At 45.2% G+C, this 21,922-nt stretch overlaps 1 protein-coding gene across 1 annotated transcript; it reads right to left on the bottom strand.

The window, feature by feature from the left end:
- Positions 1 to 533: 533 nt before the first annotated feature.
- Positions 534 to 20,438, bottom strand: LOC124027082 (spidroin-2-like). The gene is made up of 3 exons (XM_046339630.1): positions 20,185 to 20,438; positions 1,657 to 1,715; positions 534 to 878 (listed from the first exon to the last, which is right to left on the bottom strand). Exons 1-3 carry the CDS (start codon positions 20,261 to 20,263, stop codon positions 534 to 536), a joined length of 483 nt encoding a protein of 160 aa, XP_046195586.1. The 5' UTR covers positions 20,264 to 20,438.
- Positions 20,439 to 21,922: the final 1,484 nt, after the last annotated feature.

Below are 21,922 nucleotides of genomic sequence, written 5' to 3'. Positions count from 1 at the left end.
AAAATGACACTAAACAAACAACACAAACTTTATCAATGGGGAAAAAACACACACACACACGCACGCACGCACGCGCACACACACACACACACACACACACACACACACACACACACACACACACACACACACACACACACACACACACACACACACACACACACACACACACACACACACACACACACACACACACACACACACACACACACACACACACAAACACACGCACGCACACACACAAGCATGCAACGGGCAATGTCTCTCTGTTTCCTCTTACCCCAGTCAGCCCAGTCACGGTGGACAAACGTCTAAGGATCTGTCCACGTTCAGGGCTGCTGTCACTGTGGTCAGAGCCTGAGTGGTGAGAGTGGATGGAGAAACTCGGAGGGCAAAACCATGACCGACCGGAGGGAATCACAGGAACCATGACCCTGGACCCCAGGACCCAGAGAATCACAGGAACCATGACCCTGGACCCCAGGACCCAGAGAATCAGAGGTACCATGACCCTGGACCCCAGGACCCAGGAATCACAGGAGAATCCCAGGACCCAGAGAATCACAGGAATCATGACCCTGGACCCCAGGACCCAGAGAATCACAGGAACCATGACCCTGGACCCCAGGACCCAGAGAATCACAGGAACCATGACCCTGGACCCCAGGACCCAGAGAATCACAGGAACCATGACCCTGGACCCCAGGACCCAGAGAATCACAGGAACCATGACCCTGGACCCCAGGACCCAGAGAATCACAGGTACCATGACCCTGGACCCCAGGACCCAGAGAATCACAGGAACCATGACCCTGGACCCCAGGACCCAGAGAATCACAGGAGCCATGATCAGGAGGGTTGATGTAAGGAGTGGGAGACTTAAAATAGGAGGAGGAAAGGAGGAGAGGAGGAGAGGAGGAGATAGAAAGGTCAAGTGAGAGGAATTCTGGATTCCAAATGAACCCCTATCCCCTATACTCACTAGCCATCTCTGTAGACCTGAGAGGATTTGGATTGGTGGAAGTAATAATTATGATGACATTTCAAGCCAATCAGAAGGAAAGACAATGTTGCCATAATGCTTATTCCAATCTTCTGAGATCTACAGCAGTGCCAAGCGTGTAGGCGCTATGGATTGGACAGCAGCGATAGAGTTAGGGTAATTTGTGAAAACCTCCAATCTGAAGACTACTCACACCCCCAGCTTTACAGACCAATCTGAAGACTACTCAGACCCCCAGCGTAACAGACCAATCTGAAGACTACTCAGACCCCCAGCCTTACAGACCAAGCTGAAGAACACTCAGACCCCCAGCCTTACAGACCAATCTGAAGACTACTCAGACCCCCAAAGACCATTAAACTATGGAAATAAAATCCCTTTTCAACAGGACAAAATCCAACGCACCTCCAGGCTGTGGGATATTATACAGAGAAGGAGAGTGATGGTGTGCTGCATCAGATGACCTGGCCTCCACAATCCCCCGACCTAAACTAAACTGTGTGCGTGCGTGTCATATTGAGAATGTAGTGTGTGTGTGTGTGTGTGTGTGTGTGTGTGTGTGTGTGTGTGTGTGTGTGTGTGTGTGTGTGTGTGTGTGTGTGTGTGTGTGTGTGTGTGTGTGTGTGTGTGTGTGTGTGTGTGTGTGTGTTTACCTCTGAAGGGTCAGGCTGGGGATAGTCGTCAGTATCGTGGGGGAAGCCGTTGTTGTCCCCTGAAACACAAAGAGTATAATCAATCACTTAACCAATCAATCCCCTTATTATCCTAATTGGGGAAATTGTAGCGGAGATCCATTGACACAACCTACTTGATCATACTTGAGATCATTCAAGTAAAATACAGACTTTTTATATTTTTATTTTATTTTACCTTTATTTAACTAAGCATGTCAGTTAAGAACACATTTTTATTTACAATGACGGCCTACCAAAAGGCAAAACCCCCACAAAAAAACATAAGTGTGTGTGTGTCTATCTGTGTGTGTGTGTGTGTGTCTATCTGTGTGTGTGTCTATCTGTGTGTGTGTGTGTCTATCTGTGTGTGTGTGTGTCTATCTGTGTGTGTGTGTCTATCTGTGTGTGTGTGTGTCTATCTGTGTGTGTGTGTGTGTCTATCTGTGTGTGTGTGTGTGTGTGTCTATCTGTGTGTGTGTGTGTGTCTATCTGTGTGTGTCTATCTGTGTGTGTGTGTGTCTATCTGTGTGTGTGTGTGTCTATCTGTGTGTGTGTGCATCTGTGTGTGTGTGTCTATCTGTGTGTGTGTGTGTCTATCTGTGTGTGTGTGTGCATCTCTCTGTGTGTGTGTGTCTATCTGTGTGTGTGTGTGTCTATCTGTGTGTGTGTGTGTGTCTCTCTGTGTGTGTGTGTCTATCTGTGTGTGTGTGTGTGTCTATCTGTGTGTGTGTGTGTGTGTGCATCTCTCTGTGTGTGTGTGTCTATCTGTGTGTGTGTGTGTGTGTCTATCTGTGTGTGTGTGTGCATCTCTCTGTGTGTGTCTATCTGTGTGTGTGTGTCTATCTGTGTGTGTGTGTCTATCTGTGTGTGTGTGTGTGCATCTCTCTGTGTGTGTGTGTCTATCTGTGTGTGTGTGTGTGTCTATCTGTGTGTGTGTGTGCATCTCTCTGTGTGTGTGTGTCTATCTGTGTGTGTGTGTGTGTGTGTGTGTGTGTATCTGTGTGTGTGTGTGTGCATCTCTCTGTGTGTGTGTGTCTATCTGTGTGTGTGTGTGTGTCTATCTGTGTGTGTGTGTGCGTCTATCTGTGTGTGTGTGTGCGTCTATCTGTGTGTGTCTATCTATCTGTGTGTGTGTGTGTCTATCTGTGTGTGTGTGTGCATCTCTGTGTGTGTGTGTGTCTATCTATCTGTGTGTGTGTGTCTATCTGTGTGTGTGTGTGTGTGTGTGTGTGTGTGTGTGTGTGTGTGTGTGTGTGTGTGTGTGTGTGTGTGTGTGTGTGTGTGTGTGTGTGTGTGTGTGTGTGTGTGTACTTTACATTTCTTGACTCAAGAATCTAAATAGAGATTAAATAATTACTGGTCTCTTTAAGGTTATATTTAGTCTGTCCTTCTGCCACACACACACGCACGCGCACGCACACACACACACACACACACACACACACACACACACACACACACACACACACACACACACACACACACACACACACACACACACACACACACACACACACACACACACACACACACACAGGCACAGGCACACAGACACACACGCACACAGACAAACACACACACACACACACACAGACAAACACACACACAAACAAACACCCACAGACAGACACACACTTCTAACGTTGTTACAATGATGAAATGAGGAGTGTTTCTACAGCAACAGTGATGTAACAATAGGATCCAGTCATTCTTCCTAGTTCTTAGTTCATGCTGAGAGTAACCTGCCAAATAACCACTTCCTCTTTCCAAAATGCCCCAGAAAACAGACTTACTTGAAAACCTTTTACTGCAGTGGGCTAAAACAGGATCTCACAGAGTGTTTCTCGGTAGTCTTAAACAAATCTACTTTAAAAACAAAAAGTATCCACCTCACACACATGGTTATGGGCCTAAACAAAGAAGACATATGTACCATGTCAGATATTTAATGCAATAGTTAAAATGTATTACATTTTTGAGTTTGCATCGCAATATTAGATGCTATATACATCACAGAAGACTGAAATATATAACAAAACCGTTTGACATTGAAACACCAGATTTTCAGCTGTTAAAAAAAAGAAAAGAATGTTGAGTAATTATGAAGTTATGAAAAATATGAATAACATTCCACCCATGAGGCCACTAGGTCATCTGACTGCAGGAAAGAGCTACCAGGTAACTAATGGGCCTATATTGTGCCGGCGGTGGGAGCTTTACCCTGCTGGAGTCTCAGGGAGGCTGGGGGCGAGGACACCCACTCACCAGAGAACCCACTGACCAGAGAACCCACTGACCAGAGCACCAACTGACCAGAGCACCCACTGACCAGAGCACCCACTGACCAGAGAACCTACTGACCAGAGCACCAACTGACCAGAGCACCAACTGACCAGAGAACCCACTGACCAGGGAACCTACTGACCAGAGAACCCACTGACCAGAGAACCTACTGACCAGAGAACCCACTGACCAGAGAACCCACTGACCAGAGAACCCACTGACCAGAGAACCCACTGACCAGAGAACCTACTGACCAGAGCACCCACTGACCAGAGAACCCACTGACCAGAGCACCCACTGACCAGAGAACCCACTGACCAGAGAACCCACTGACCAGAGCACCCACTGACCAGAGAACCTACTGACCAGAGAACCCACTGACCAGAGAACCCACTGACCAGAGAACCTACTGACCAGAGAACCCACTGACCAGAGAACCCACTGACCAGAGAACCTACTGACCAGAGCACCCACTGACCAGAGAACCCACTGACCAGAGAACCCACTGACCAGAGAACCTACTGATGGGAGAACCTACTGACCAGAGAACCCACTGACCAGAGAACTCACTGACCAGAGCTCCCACTGACCAGAGAACCCACTGACCAGAGAACCCACTGACCAGAGAACCTACTGACCAGAGAACCCACTGACCAGAGAACCCACTGACCAGAAAACCTACTGACCAGAGAACCCATTGACCAGAGAACCCACTGACCAGAGAACCTACTGATGGGAGAACCTACTGACCAGAGAACCCACTGACCAGAGAACCTACTGACCAGAGAACCCACTGATCAGAGAACCCACTGACCAGAGAACCCACTGACCAGAGCACCAACTGACCAGAGCACCCACTGACCAGAGAACCCACTGACCAGAGAACCCACTGACCAGAGAACCAACTGACCAGAGAACCCACTGACCAGAGGACCAACTGACCAGAGCACCCACTGACCAGAGAACCCACTGACCAGAGAACCCACTGACCAGAGAACACACTGACCAGAGCACCCAGTGACCAGAGCACCCACTGACCAGAGAACCCACTGACCAGAGAACCCACTGACCAGATAACCCACTGACCAGAGAACCCACTGACCAGAGAACCCACTGACCAGAGAACACACTGACCAGAGCACCCAGTGACCAGAGCACCCACTGACCAGAGAACCCACTGACCAGAGAACCCACTGACCAGAGAACCCACTGATGGGAGAACCCACTGATGGGAGAACCCACTGACCAGAGAACCCACTGACCAGAGAACCCACTGACCAGAGCACCCACTGACCAGAGAACCCACTGACCAGAGAACCCACTGACCAGAGAACCCACTGACCAGAGAACCCACTGATGGGAGAACCCACTGACCAGAGAACCCACTGCCCAGAGAACCCACTGACCAGAGCACCCACTGACCAGAGAACCCACTGACCAGAGCACCCAGTGACCAGAGAACCCACTGACCAGAGCACCCACTGACCAGAGAACCCACTGACCAGAGAACCCACTGACCAGAGAACCCACTGACCAGAGAACCCACTGACCAGAGAACCCACTGACCAGAGCACCCACTGACCAGAGAACCCACTGACCAGAGAACCTACTGACCAGAGAACCCACTGATGGGAGAAGCCACTGATGGGAGAACCCACTGACCAGAGAACCCACTGACCAGAGAACCCACTGACCAGAGAATCTACTGACCAGAGAACCCACTGATGGGAGAAGCCACTGATGGGAGGCTGCCATTCATATGTTTGTTTTGTATTGTTGTTTTGTTGTTTTAATAAAGTTAAAAAACAACACCAACAAAAACATAGGTAACTATAGTAAATTCCTACTAGTGTTTTAGTTAAGTTAGAGAATACCTACTTCTATTTTTGTTTTAGCCTAAACTCATGTTACTCTCGTCTCTCTAATCTTGATTTATTCAATCACAGTGGGAACTGAGAGAAGAGAGAAGATTTCTGAAAAGTACAGTTTAGTCAACCAACAAAATAACTGTAGCTGGGCGGTCTGACTTAATACACTGGTTTCCCAGTACAGAAAAGAAAGGGAAAGAGAAGGAGATGTCACTACAGAAGACTGACTGTGACCAGCTTTGTGAATTTTTATGCATGACTCTACAGCTGCTGAAAACATGTGGAACAGTGGAACCGTGCAGTACAGTGGAACAGTGGAACCGTGCAGTACAGTCGAACAGTGGAACAGTGCAGTACAGTGGAACAGTCTAACAGTGCAGTATAGTGGAACAGTGGAACAGTGCAGTACAGTGGAACAGTGGAACAGTGGAACAGTGGAACAGTCTAACAGTGCAGTACAGTGGAACAGTGGAACAGTGCAGTACAGTGGAACAGTCTAAAAGTGCAGTACAGTGGAACAGTGGAACCGTGCAGTAAAGTTGAACAGTGGAACAGTGCAGTACAGTGGAACAGTCTAACAGTGCAGTACAGTGGAACAGTGCAGTACAGTGGAACAGTGGAACCGTGCAGTACAGTCGAACAGTGGAACCGTGCAGTACAGTCGAACAGTGGAACAGTGCAGTACAGTGGAACAGTCTAACAGTGCAGTACAGTGGAACAGTGGAACAGTGCAGTAAAGTCGAACAGTGGAACAGTGCAGTACAGTGGAACAGTCTAACAGTGCAGTACAGTGGAACAGTGCAGTACAGTGGAACAGTGGAACCGTGCAGTACAGTCGAACAGTGGAACAGTGCAGTACTTTGGAACAGTCTAACAGTGCAGTACAGTGGAACAGTGCAGTACAGTGGAACAGTGGAACCGTGCAGTACAGTCAAACAGTGGAACAGTGCAGTACAGTGGAACAGTGGAACAGTGCAGTACAGTGGAACAGTGGAACCGTGCAGTACAGTGGAACAGTGGAACTGTGCAGTACAGTGGAACAGTGGAACCGTGCAGTACAGTCGAACAGTGGAACAGTGCAGTACAGTGGAACAGTCTAACAGTGCAGTACAGTGGAACAGTGGAACCGTATAAGTACAGTCGAACAGTGGAACAGTGCAGTACAGTGGAACAGTCTAAAAGTGCAGTACAGTGGAACAGTGCAGTACAGTGGAACAGTGCAGTGGAACAGTGGAACAGTGGAACCGTGCAGTACAGTCAAACAGTGGAACAGTGCAGTACAGTGGAACAGTGCAGTACAGTGGGACAGTGGTACAGTGCAGTACAGTGGAACAGTGGAATCGTGCAGTACAGTCAAACAGTGGAACAGTGCAGTGCAGTGGAACAGTGCAGTACAGTGGAACAGTGCATTACAGTGGGGCAGTGCAGTATAGTGGAACAGTCTAACAGTGCAGTACAGTGGAACAGTGGAACAGTGCAGTACAGTGGAACAGTGCGGTACAGTGGAAGAGTGGAACAGTGCAGTACAGTGGAACAGTGCAGTACAATGGAACAGTGCATTACAGTGGAACAGTGGAACCGTGCAGTACAGTCAAACAGTGGAACAGTGCAGTACAGTGGAACAGTGGAACAGTGCAGTACAGTGGAACAGTGCAGTACAGTGGAACAGTGCAGTACAGTGGGACAGTGGTACAGTGGAACAGTGCAGTACAGTGGAACAGTGGAACCGTGCAGTACAGTCAAACAGTGGAACAGTGCAGTGCAGTGGAACAGTGCAGTACAGTGGAACAGTGCAGTACAGTGGGACAGTGCAGTATAGTGGAACAGTCTAACAGTGCAGTACAGTGGAACAGTGGAACAGTGCAGTACAGTGGAACAGTGCAGTACAGTGGAACAGTGCAGTACAGTGGGACAGTGGTACAGTGCAGTACAGTGGAACAGTGGAATCGTGCAGTACAGTCAAACAGTGGAACAGTGCAGTGCAGTGGAACAGTGCAGTACAGTGGAACAGTGCATTACAGTGGGCAGTGCAGTATAGTGGAACAGTCTAACAGTGCAGTACAGTGGAACAGTGGAACAGTGCAGTACAGTGGAACAGTGCGGTACAGTGGAAGAGTGGAACAGTGCAGTACAGTGGAACAGTGCAGTACAATGGAACAGTGCATTACAGTGGAACAGTGGAACCGTGCAGTACAGTCAAACAGTGGAACAGTGCAGTACAGTGGAACAGTGGAACAGTGCAGTACAGTGGAACAGTGCAGTACAGTGAACAGTGCAGTACAGTGGGACAGTGGTACAGTGGAACAGTGCAGTACAGTGGAACAGTGGAACCGTGCAGTACAGTCAAACAGTGGAACAGTGCAGTGCAGTGGAACAGTGCAGTACAGTGGAACAGTGCAGTACAGTGGGACAGTGCAGTATAGTGGAACAGTCTAACAGTGCAGTACAGTGGAACAGTGGAACAGTGCAGTACAGTGGAACAGTGCAGTATAGTGGAACAGTGCAGTACAGTGGAACAGTGCAGTACTGTGGGTTACAGTGGAACAGCGGATAACAGTGCAGTATAGTGGAACAGTCTAACAGTGCAGTACAGTGGAACAGTGGAACAGTGCAGTACAGTGGAACAGTGCAGTATAGTGGAACAGTGCAGTACAGTGGAACAGTGCAACAGCGGATAACAGTGCAGTATAGTGGAACAGTCTAACAGTGCAGTATAGTGGAACAGTCTAACAGTGCAGTACAGTGGAACAGTGGAACAGTGCAGGACAGTGGAACAGCGCAGAACAGTGGAACAGTGCAGTACTGTGGGTTACAGTGGAACAGCGGATAACAGTGCAGTATAGTGGAACAGTGCAGTACTGTGGAAGTGTGGAACAGTGCAGCACAGTGGAAGAGTGGAACAGGGCAGTACAGTGGAACAGTGCAGTACAGTGGAAGAGTGCAGTACAATGGAACATTGCATTACAGTGGAACAGTGCAGTACAGTGGAACAGTGGAACAGTGCAGTACAGTGGAACAGTGCAGTACAGTGGAACAGTGCAGTACAATGGAACAATGGAACAGTGCAGTACAGTGGAACAATGCAGTAAAGTGGAACAGTGGAGTACAATGGAACAGTGCACTACAGTGGAAAAGTGCAGAACAGTGGAACAGTGCAGTACATTGGAAGAGTGCACTACAGTGGAACAGTGCAGTATAGTTGAACAGTGGATTGCAGTGGAACAGTGTATTACAGTGGAACAGTGTAGTACAGTGGAACAGTGGAACAGTGCAGTAAAGTGGAACGGTGGAACAGTGCAGTACAGTGGAACAGTGTATTACAGTGGAACAGTGCAGTACAGTGGAACAGTGGAACAGTGCAGTACAGTGGAACAGTGCAGTAAAGTGGAACAGTGGAACAGTGCAGTACAGTGGAACAGTGCAGTAAAGTGGAACAGTGGAACAGTGCAGTACAGTTGAACAGTGGAACAGTGCAGTACAGTGGAACAGTGCAGTACAGTGGAACAGTGGAACAGTGCAGTACAGTGGAACAGTGCAGTAAAGTGGAACAGTGGAACAGTGCAGTACAGTGGAACAGTGGAACAGTGCAGTACAGTGGAACAGTGGAACAGTGCAGTTCAGTGGAACAGTGCAGTACAGTGGAACAGTGCAGTACAGTGGAACAGTGCAGTAAAGTGGAATAGTGCAGTAACAGTAAAGTGGTACAGTGGAACAGTGCAGTACAGTGGAACAGTGCAGTGGAACAGTACAGTAGAACAGTGAAGTACAGTGGAACAGTGAAACCCGACCCTTAAATCTGATTACTTTTACAGAAATCCTGGTAGCAAGATTCTCTGATTCAACAGGACATAAGCAGGAAATTCCACCCTTGATTAACCCATGCAAGACTAGAACAATTCAACTGCTGTTGGCATAGAGGACAACTGATTACTGGGGGGAAATACCACAAGGACACAGGCCTCTCGGGACTCTCTGATCAACATCGAGGATAGGAGAGGGGAATGTATAGGGACCGGCGTGACTTTGTCAACAGACAAAACTCTCTGTTCAGAAAATACCACACAGCCAAGGAGGAGATGAGAGGTGTGGGCTATAGGCTCAGATAGTGAAGGAGATGAGAGGTGTGGGTTATAGGCTCAGATAGTGAAGGAGATGAGAGGTGTGGGTTATAGGCTCAGATAGTGAAGGAGATGAGAGGTGTGGGCTGTAGGCTCAGATAGTGAAGGAGAGGAGAGTTGTAGGCTATAGGCTCAGATAGTGAAGGAGATGAGAGGTGTGGGCTGTAGGCTCAGATAGTGAAAGAGAGGAGAGTTGTGGGCTGTAGGCTCAGATAGTGAAGGAGATGAGAGGTGTGGGCTATAGGCTCAGATAGTGGAGGAGAGGAGAGGTGTGGGTTATAGGCTCAGATAGTGAAGGAGATTAGAGGTGTGGGCTGTAGGCTCAGATAGTGAAGGAGATGAGAGGTGTGGGCTATAGGCTCAGATAGTGAAGGAGATGAGAGGTGTGGGCTATAGGCTCAGATAGTGAAGGAGAGGAGAGGTGTGGGCTGTAGGCTCAGATAGTGAAGGAGATGAGAGGTGTGGGCTATAGGCTCAGATAGTGAAGGAGAGGAGAGGTGTGGGCTGTAGGCTCAGATAGTGAAGGAGATGAGAGGTGTGGGCTATAGGCTCAGATAGTGAAGGAGAGGAGAGGTGTGGGCTGTAGGCTCAGATAGTGAAGGAGATGAGAGGTGTGGGCTGTAGGCTCAGATAGTGAAGGAGATGAGAGGTGTGGGTTATAGGCTCAGATAGTGAAGGAGATGAGAGGTGTGGGTTATAGGCTCAGATAGTGAAGGAGATGAGAGGTGTGGGCTGTAGGCTCAGATAGTGAAGGAGATGAGAGGTGTGGGCTATAGGCTCAGATAGTGAAGGAGATGAGAGGTGTGGGCTATAGGCTCAGATAGTGAAGGAGATGAGAGGTGTGGGCTGTAGGCTCAGATAGTGAAGGAGATGAGAGGTGTGGGTTATAGGCTCAGATAGTGAAGGAGATGAGAGGTGTGGGCTGTAGGCTCAGATAGTGAAGGAGATGAGAGGTGTGGGCTATAGGCTCAGATAGTGAAGGAGATGAGAGGTGTGGGTTTTAGGCTAACAATGGAAAAAAGCAGTTCTTTAATACATGCAGAATTATCTACGGGGTAGTTATCCAATAACTCAAAGGTTTTGATAGTATGTCCAATTCCCCTTTAGGTTAGTTAATACACAGGGCTTAAAGGCCTAAATGTGGTGTTTGTCTCCTTGTGGCTATCTCCAGGTTATCTCTAAAGTACCAAGTACAAAATCAGTTACAGACACAATTTAAACTGTAATGAGATATAAAATGATAAATGTATTTTGAAGTGCCCAAGATGTCATGTCATTGACCCCATATCTCCAGGTTGTTAAAAGGGAGACGACGGTAAACAGTATCCTACTTTTCTATGACTTAGCTCAACCTAATGGCCCTCTATTACCTGTATAGTACACGACCTTTGACCAAAGTAGTGCACTTGTTTTGAGACAAGTCACAGTCCTGTCAAATAACTTTGTTCTCTAAGACGTAGTCTTGTTTGCATTGCTTTCCTGTGACAGGAAACTTCCCCCCCCGTCCTATTCTACCGACTAGAGCAGCTAACAAGCTGTGGTCACACTACAGATGCAACTTCCTGCTGCCTGTAGGAGGGGCAGATACTTACCATACACCAGACCCAACGCACGCATGCTAATGATAGGCGGGGCAGCTGTTTGTTCACCCGCACCCACCCGCAATTGCTAATAACCCATCCACAAACGCACGATTATATGTGATAAAGTGACAATGTGAGGCCTGCACACGACCCAAACCCGCAAATATAGAACTTGCGCAGAACTATTCTTTATTTATTTGTGTGATTATTTTTAAAAACTTTTTACCCCATTTTTCCCCAATTGGTAGTTACAGTCTTGTCCCATCGTTGTTACTCCCATACGGATTCGAAGGCGAAGGTCGAGAGCTGCGCGTCCTCCGAAACACAACCCTGCCAAGCCGCACTGCTTCTTGAAACACTGCTCGCTTAACCCGGAAGCCAGCCGCACCAATGAAACACCATAGAACTGGCGACCAAAGTCAGCTTGCATGCGCCCGGCTTGCCACAAGGAGTCGCTAGTGCGCATTGGAACTAGGCCAAACCTCTTTTGACAGGCCTTTTTAGATAGGCCTATGTTTCTGATTATAATATCCAACATTTTGGTTGGCTTTTTGTTAGTCAACTTGTCTATAATTAGATACATGCAGCTTTTCTTCTGTCATTATTCTACTTGTTTCCCAAGTAGACTAAATAAACCCTTGCTCACCACAATAATGTCATACATCGGGGTTGCCCAACCCTGTCCCTGGAGAACTACCCTCCTCTAGTTTTAACTCCAACCCTGTTCCTGGAGAGATACCCTCCTGTAGGTTTTAACTCCAACCCTGTTCCTGGAGAGATACCCTCCTGTAGGTTTTAACTCCAACCCTGTTCCTGGAGAGATACCCTCCTGTAGGTTTTAACTCCAACCCTGTTCCTGGAGAGCTACCCTCCTGTAGGTTTTAACTCCAACCCTGTTCCTGGAGAGATACCCTCTTGTAGGTTTTAACTCCAACCCTGTTCCTGGAGAGATTACCCTCCAACCCCAGTTGTAACTAACCTGATGTAGGTTAAACCTAGAGGAGGGTAGCTCTCCAGGAACAGGGTTGGAGTTAAACCTAGAGGAGGGTAGTTCTCCAGGAACAGGGTAGGAGTGTAGTAAACCTACAGGAGGGTAGCTCTCCAGGAACAGGGTTGGAGTTAAACCTAGAGGACGGTATCTCTCCAGGAACAGGGTTGGAGTTAAACCTAGAGGACGGTATCTCTCCAGGAACAGGGTTGGAGTTAAACCTAGAGGACGGTATCTCTCCAGGAACAGGGTTGGAGTTAAACCTAGAGGAGGGTAGTTCTCCAGGAACAGGGTAGGAGTGTAGTAAACCTACAGGAGGGTAGCTCTCCAGGAACAGGGTTGGAGTTAAACCTAGAGGACGGTATCTCTCCAGGAACAGGGTTGGAGTTAAACCTAGAGGACGGTATCTCTCCAGGAACAGGTTTGGACAGCTCTGTCATAAATGATAGCATGAATGATTCAATCTTAGTCGACATCTGTAAAGTTCGCTTTCATCTCTGCTTCTCTCGCATCGACATTTCGGGAAGTTTAGAGAAATCGTATTTCTCCACTCCTGTTCCCAAGTAAGAATTTATATATAGGGTAGCATTTTACTGCAAGAAATGCTTACTTCTGCAGGAGTTAATATTATATTAGACTATGTCAGAGGCTATAGACCTACAGTCAGTGTCCAGAGTTCAGTTAGAGGCTATGTCAGAGGCTATAGACCTACAGTCAGTGTCCAGAGTTCAGTTAGAGGCTATGGCAGAGGCTATAGACCTAGTCAGTGTCCAGAGTTCAGTTAGAGGCTATGTCAGAGGCTATAGACCTACAGTCAGTGTCCAGAGTTCAGTTAGAGGCTATGTCAGAGGCTATAGACCTACAGTCAGTGTCCAGAGTTCAGTTAGAGGCTATGTCAGAGGCTATAGACCTACTGTCAGTGTCCAGAGTTCAGTTAGAGGCTATGTCAGAGGCTATAGACCTACAGTCAGTGTCCAGAGTTCAGTTAGAGGCTATGTCAGAGGCTATAGACCTACAGTCAGTGTCCAGAGTTCAGTTAGAGGCTATGTGAGAGGCTATAGACCTACAGTCAGTGTCCAGAGTTCAGTTAGAGGCTATGTCAGAGGCTATAGACCTACAGTCAGTGTCCAGAGTTCAGTTAGAGGCTATGTCAGAGGCTATAGACCTACAGTCAGTGTCCAGAGTTCAGTTAGAGGCTATGTCAGAGGCTATAGACCTACTGTCAGTGTCCAGAGTTCAGTTAGAGGCTATGTCAGAGGCTATAGACCTAGTCAGTGTCCAGAGTTCAGTTAGAGGCTATGTCAGAGGCTATAGACCTACAGTCAGTGTCCAGAGTTCAGTTAGAGGCTATGTCAGAGGCTATAGACCTACTGTCAGTGTCCAGAGTTCAGTTAGAGGCTATGTCAGAGGCTATAGACCTACAGTCAGTGTCCAGAGTTCAGTTAGAGGCTATGTCAGAGGCTATAGACCTACTGTCAGTGTCCAGAGTTCAGTTAGAGGCTATGTCAGAGGCTATAGACCTACAGTCAGTGTCCAGAGATCAGTCAGGCTACTATTCCACTTAAACCATCCGAACAGTCAGGTCCCTTGATGCGCCATTTTGAAGTCCCGCCTCGTGACTGTCAAATTTCTCTAGCGCCTCACAATCATCACACATCATAACACTGCTATCATCCTCTTTCACCACTTGACCAAATCTTTCCTAAACATTAGACTACTGTTCTGGTCCTCTCTTCTATAACAGACTACTGTTCTGGTCCTCTCTTCTATAACAGACTACTGTTCTGGTCCTCTCTTCTATAACAGACTACTGTTCTGGTCCTCTCTTCTATAACAGACTACTGTTCTGGTCCTCTCTTCTAGAACATTAGACTACTGTTCTGGTCCTCTTCTAGAACAGACTACTGTTCTGGTCCTCTCTTCTATAACAGACAACTGTTCTGGTCCTCTCTTCTATAACAGACTACTGTTCTGGTCCTCTCTTCTATAACAGACAACTGTTCTGGTCCTCTCTTCTATAACAGACTACTGTTCTGGTCCTCTCTTCTATAACAGACAACTGTTCTGGTCCTCTCTTCTATAACAGACTACTGTTCTGGTCCTCTCTTCTATAACAGACTACTGTTCTGGTCCTCTCTTCTATAACAGACAACTGTTCTGGTCCTCTCTTCTATAACAGACTACTGTTCTGGTCCTCTCTTCTATAACAGACAACTGTTCTGGTCCTCTCTTCTATAACAGACTACTGTTCTGGTCCTCTCTTCTATAACAGACAACTGTTCTGGTCCTCTCTTCTATAACAGACTACTGTTCTGGTCCTCTCTTCTATAACAGACAACTGTTCTGGTCCTCTCTTCTATAACAGACTACTGTTCTGGTCCTCTCTTCTATAACAGACTACTGTTCTGGTCCTCTCTTCTATAACAGACTACTGTTCTGGTCCTCTCTTCTATAACAGACAACTGTTCTGGTCCTCTCTTCTATAACAGACTACTGTTCTGGTCCTCTCTTCTATAACAGACTACTGTTCTGGTCCTCTCTTCTATAACAGACTACTGTTCTGGTCCTCTCTTCTATAACAGACTACTGTTCTGGTCCTCTCTTCTATAACAGACTACTGTTCTGGTCCTCTTCTAGAACAGACTACTGTTCTGGTCCTCTCTTCTATAACAGACTACTGTTCTGGTCCTCTCTTCTAGAACATTAGACTACTGTTCTGGTCCTCTTCTAGAACAGACTACTGTTCTGGTCCTCTCTTCTAGAACATTAGACTACTGTTCTGGTCCTCTCTTCTATAACAGACAACTGTTCTGGTCCTCTCTTCTATAACAGACTACTGTTCTGGTCCTCTCTTCTAGAACATTAGACTACTGTTCTGGTCCTCTTCTATAACAGACAACTGTTCTGGTCCTCTCTTCTATAACAGACTACTGTTCTGGTCCTCTTCTAGAACAGACTACTGTTCTGGTCCTCTCTTCTATAACAGACAACTGTTCTGGTCCTCTCTTTTATAACAGACTACTGTTCTGGTCCTCTCTTCTATAACAGACTACTGTTCTGGTCCTCTCTTCTATAACAGACTACTGTTCTGGTCCTCTCTTCTATAACAGACAACTGTTCTGGTCCTCTCTTCTATAACAGACTACTGTTCTGGTCCTCTCTTCTATAACAGACTACTGTTCTGGTCCTCTCTTCTATAACAGACTACTGTTCTGGTCCTCTCTTCTATAACAGACTACTGTTCTGGTCCTCTCTTCTATAACAGACAACTGTTCTGGTCCTCTCTTCTATAACAGACTACTGTTCTGGTCCTCTCTTCTATAACAGACAACTGTTCTGGTCCTCTCTTCTATAACAGACTACTGTTCTGGTCCTCTCTTCTATAACAGACTACTGTTCTGGTCCTCTCTTCTATAACAGACTATTGTTCTGGTCCTCTCTTCTAGAACATTAGACTACTGTTCTGGTCCTCTCTTCTAGAACATTAGACTACTGTTCTGGTCCTCTCTTCTAGAACATTAGACTAATGTTCTGGTCCTCTTCTAGAACAGACTACTGTTCTGGTCCTCTCTTCTAGAACATTAGACTACTGTTCTGGTCCTCTCTTCTAGAACATTAGACTACTGTTCTGGTCCTCTCTTCTAGAACATTAGACTACTGTTCTGGATCTCCCTTCTATATACTTTCAACTCTCCATTTCACAGATTTCATCTTATTGAATTAAATCTGACATTGTCCTTTTTTTGCCTCAGTGGATCGACGTTAACATTTTCTGCCCATGTTCTCAGAAGTATTTTGGCATGTGGTGTATATTTGGCATGTGGTGTATATTTGGCGTGTGGTGTATATTTGGCATGTGGTGTATATTTGGCATGTGGTGTATATTTGGCATGTGGTGTATATTTGGCGTGTGGTGTATATTTGGCGTGTGGTGTATATTTGGCGTGTGGTGTATATTTGGCATGTGGTGTATATTTGGCATGTGGTGTATATTTGGCATGTGGTGTATATTTGGCATGTGGTGTATATTTGGCATGTGGTGTATATTTGGCATGTGGTGTATATTTGGCATGTGGTGTATATTTGGCGTGTGGTGTATATTTGGCATGTGGTGAATATTTGGCATGTGGTGTATATTTGGCATGTGGTGTATATTTGGCATGTGGTGTATATTTGGCATGTGGTGTATATTTGGCATGTGGTGTATATTTGGCATGTGGTGTATATTTGACATGTGGTGTATATTTGGCATGTGGTGTATATTTGGCATGTGGTGTATATTTGGCATGTGGTGTATATTTGGCATGTGGTGTATATTTGGCGTGTGGTGTATATTTGGCATGTGGTGTATATTTGGCATGTGGTGTATATTTGGCGTGTGGTGTATATTTGGCATGTGGTGTATATTTGGCATGTGGTGTATATTTGGCATGTGGTGTATATTTGGCATGTGGTGTATATTTGGCATGTGGTGTATATTTGGCATGTGGTGTATATTTGGCATGTGGTGTATATTTGGCGTGTGGTGTATATTTGGCAGGTGGTGTATATTTGGCGTGTGGTGTATATTTGGCATGTGGTGTATATTTTGCATGTGGTGTATATTTGGCATGTGGTGTATATTTGACATGTGGTGTATATTTGGCGTGTGGTGTATATTTGGCAGGTGGTGTATATTTGGCATATGGTGTATATTTGGCATGTGGTGTATATTTACTTACAGTTAGGTCCTAAAGCTTAGGTTTACAGTAGGTTAGGCACTAACGCCAGATAAAACCTCCATGTAACCTATACTGTAGATACAGTGAGTCAACCCAAACATCACTAACGCACACGCACACGCACACACACACACACACACACACACACACACACACACACACACACACACACACACACACACACACACACACACACACACACACACACACACACACACACACACACACACACACACACACACACACACACACAGAGAGAGAGAGAGAGAGAGAGAGAGAGAGAGAGAGAGAGAGAGAGAGAGACCTACTAAACTTTGTACCAAATGTGACCTATGTCTGAAATAAATCGGGTTATGTTTTAAGGCCAGGCACCACACCCTCATAGAGTCATTTTTCCCCTTTAAATGACATCACAATCAACTTTTACCAGTTGAATGTAGACACAAACATCATACTTTATTGTATTATAATTTTCCTGCAAATATTGCAATATCTAATTAAATATGTACATATTTGCATATTGCGTTAATACATTTTTCTGGACAATGGATGAAGTAGCAGGCAGAGTATTTCTTCCAGCTCAGAGAAAGAGGAGGGGTACTGACTAACAGCATGACCATGTTAAGCCTAAAAAGGAATTCTCGACAAGTCCGGGTCTGACCATGAGGCAGCCTGGGTAGTGTGTTAAAGGGGAGGTCTGAAAACCGACCGTTTACTCTCCGGACAAAAAAACGGAGTTAAAATTAATTAAAATGTTAATGATGGTAGTATGATAAACTGAAGAAAACATTTTCATCAAGTATTTTAAATTTTTAATGTTTACTTATTGAAAATACTAATATTTAATGGACCAAAAGAGCAACAACATATCAAAATTTTTAGGTAGATGTAAATATTTATTATCAGCCTGTGGTGCCTGGCCATAAAACTGGCCTTGTTGTGTTGTTGGATAACAAAGACACCGTGTCAGTGTTATCTGTCCATCTGGAAATTTATGATGGTCTTCTTCTTTAATCTCTTCTTCCCTATCCTAATCTCCATCACCATGGTGATATACCATATAGACTGTAAAAAGAGACACATGAACCTTGTCCAACACCATCAACAACCCACTCTTCATTGAGTCATTGGCTCATAGGGAAGTAGTCAAAAGTAATGCACTATATAGGGAATAGGGTATCATGGGCTCTGGTCTAATGTAGTGCACTATATAGGGAATAGGGTTCCATAGGGCTCTGGTCTAATGTAGTGCACTATATAGGGAATAGGGTTCCATAGGGCTCTGGTCTAATGTAGTGCACTATATAGGGAATAGGGTTCCATAGGGCTCAGGTCTAATGTAGTGCACTATATAGGGAATAGGGTTCCATAGGGCTCTGGTCTAATGTAGTGCACTATATAGGGAATAGGGTTCCATAGGGCTCAGGTCTAATGTAGTGCACTATATAGGGAATAGGGTTCCATAGGGCTCTGGTCTAAAGTAGTGCACTATATAGGGAATATGGTTCTGTTTAGGGTGTAGCCTGAGCCATTCTCACTCACATCTCAGGTTTAAGTACCATAGACGCTTCTCTCTGTTATAACTTCTACCTTATAAACTGGGTGGTTTGAGCGCCTGAATGCTGATTGGCTGACAGCTGTGGTATATCAGACCGTATACTACTGTTACGGCAAAACATTTATTTGTACTCTTTGTACTAATTATGTTGGCAACCAGTTTATAATAGCAATAAGGCTGTCTGTCACCATGTTCTTTAGTTCAGTACTTACTGTAGAAGTCGGCTACCACGGCTAAGGGCTGTATCCAGGCACTCCGCATTGCGTCGTGCCTAAGAACAACCCTTAGCTGGGGTATGCTGGCCATATTCCACAACCCCCTGAGGTGCCTTATTGCTTAAGTAACTACTGTACTTAAGCAACAGTAGGGTTCGGGTTAGGTTTAAGTATCAAAGACTTCTCTCTGTTATAACTTCTACAGTAAGTACTGAACTAAAGAACATGGTGACAGACAGTCATCTAAAAAGAATGCTGGGGATTGGGGTACATTCAAAGTAATCCATCTCATCTGATATACAGTATTAACATAGATGGCAAGGCTATAAAACGTTGCTTTGCTGATAAAGTTATGCTCAGCAGGTGTAGGGAACGTTTACTTGTAGCCTGTGTATATGAAATGCTATTCTGTATTCTGAAGCAGGCAGAGAATTTCTTCCAGATCAGAGAGAGAGAGAGAGAGGGGGGGGGTTCCCTACTAACAGCATGACCATGTTAAGCCTAAAAAGGAATTCTCGACAAGTCCGGGTCTGACCATGAGGCAGCCTGGGTAGTGTGTTAAAGGGGAGGTCTGAAAACCGACCGTTTACTCTCCGGACAAAAAAACTGATTTAACAATGACTATGCTGATAATACACAGTAAAACGGCGACCAGTGGTAAAACACAACGTCCTGGAAAGATTGAATAACACCATTATTATAATACCTTATCGATGTCCATGTTCCTGCATGGTAATATAATTACTGTATTTTAAGAAATCTTTAAGAGGTTGCTGATATTTTAAACCGTATCAATCTGAGTAGTCTACAGATCTACTGTAAATCAACTTCTTAAATAATGGCTTTATTCAATAAAACGGTAAATTGTTTGGGTCTGAGACATGTTAATTTTGTACATGACAAAGTGTTTATTAGGCCTAGCTCGTGTTTACAGTCCCTTCGGTTGAGTTGGTCTGCATATAATACAATTAAATGAGTAACTGTTAGGCCTATAAGCAACAATATGATTGTATAAGCTACAGATCAATCTGCATCTCATACCTAAAGACAAATAACCTACTAATTTGATTATCATAAAGCTGTAAACAATCAAGCAAGAGCATGGCACATCGACCAGTTCAATGCGGCGCTGTCTGCCTAACTAGTCTCACACAAGTAAGCGGAACAATTTACCATCACATAGGGAGTTCTGGCTCATCTCAATCAAAGTTTCATCTCCAATCTTTCCCGTTAGTCGACTCCTGTCACTCATCTTGCCGAGCCCTTGCGGAACGACGTTCGGCCCGGTAAAAACAAGGAGGTATCTTTTTGAGTCAGGACTCCAAGCCCACGCCTTACGCTCCGGACTCACTTTGAGCGGTAAATGTACTGCTACCTTCTCAAGATGAATCTTGAAACTGCGCTCAAGAGACACCACCAAGCCCCAAAGTCCCCTGACAAAAAATATCGTCATTAAAGGGGAGGGGTCTGACTCCATAAACTTTGTCCGCACTGAGCTGGTTACGTTCAACCGTTACAGACCGTATAACACATGATTGGCCTACTTTATAAAATCATCGTACAAAGTGATTCAAAGGACAAGATCATAAAATATTTCTTACTGCTTTAATGTGGCAAAAAAGGTGACTTTATAGGACAGCTTTTGTCATTTAATCTTAGTGGAACTGAATTGGCATTTAGTTATTCTATTATAATCCCGTTGCACGGTATTCTGCAACAGGGTAAACAACTCTGAAATAGCGGAGCAACGATGGTGACAAAAAGGCATAAAGGCCATTAAGTGCCTAACGGTTTATTCAGAAGTACCGGAGGGCAGGATGTCCAGAATGTGGGCATCAGTGAATACAAGGTAAAATAAATGGGGAAAAACACAACAAATACATGCAACAAATACATGCGCGTAAAAATACTTTCAAGTAGTACTTAAGTCGTTGTTGGGGGGTATCTGTACTTAACTTTATTATTTATATATATATTTTTACAACTTTTACTTTTACTTCACTACATTTCTAAAAAGGAAAAAAACGTTTTACTCCATATATTTTCCATGATACCCAAACGTACTGAGTACAAAATGTCTCGTAACATTTTGAATGTTCAACAGGACAGGAAAATGGTTCAGTTCACACACTTATCAAGAGAACATCCCTGATCATCTCTACTGCCTCTGATCTGGCGGACTCACTAAACAGGGAACATCCCTGGTCATCCCTACTGCCTCTGATCTGGCGGACTCACTAAACAGAGAACATCCCTGGTCATCTCTACTGCCTCTGATCTGGCAGACTCACTAAAAAGAGAACATCCCTGGTCATCTCTACTGCCTCTGATCTGGAGGACTCACTAAACAGAGAACATCCCTGATCATCTCTACTGCCTCTGATCTGGCGGACTCACTAAACAGGGAACATCCCTGGTCATCCCTACTGCCTCTGATCTGGCGGACTCACTAAACAGAGAACATCCCTGGTCATCTCTACTGCCTCTGATCTGGCAGACTCACTAAAAAGAGAACATCCCTGATCATCTCTACTGCCTCTGATCTGGAGGACTCACTAAACACACATGCTCTGTTTGTAAATTATGTCTGAGCGTTGTAGTGTGCCCCTGGGATACTCCAACAAGAAAATGGTGCTTAATGTAAGGAATTTTAATTGATTTATACTTTGACTTTTGATACTTAAGTATATTTTACAAATTACATTTACTTTTGATACTTAAGGAAATTTACACCCAAATACTTTTAGACTTTTACTGAAGTAGTATTTTACTGGGTGACTTTAACTTTTACTTGAGTACATTTCTATTAAAGTATCTTTACTCTTACTAAAGAATGACAATTGAGTACTTTTTCCACCACTGAAAAGGCTTGACATATATATATATATTTTTTTTAATTAAACCTTTATTT

This window comes from Oncorhynchus gorbuscha, unplaced genomic scaffold, assembly GCF_021184085.1.
Source record: "Oncorhynchus gorbuscha isolate QuinsamMale2020 ecotype Even-year unplaced genomic scaffold, OgorEven_v1.0 Un_scaffold_2940, whole genome shotgun sequence".
Taxonomy (NCBI): domain Eukaryota; kingdom Metazoa; phylum Chordata; class Actinopteri; order Salmoniformes; family Salmonidae; genus Oncorhynchus; species Oncorhynchus gorbuscha.
The sequence above is the reverse complement of the archived record's forward strand: the minus strand, read 5'-3'. Positions and strand labels throughout refer to the sequence as shown.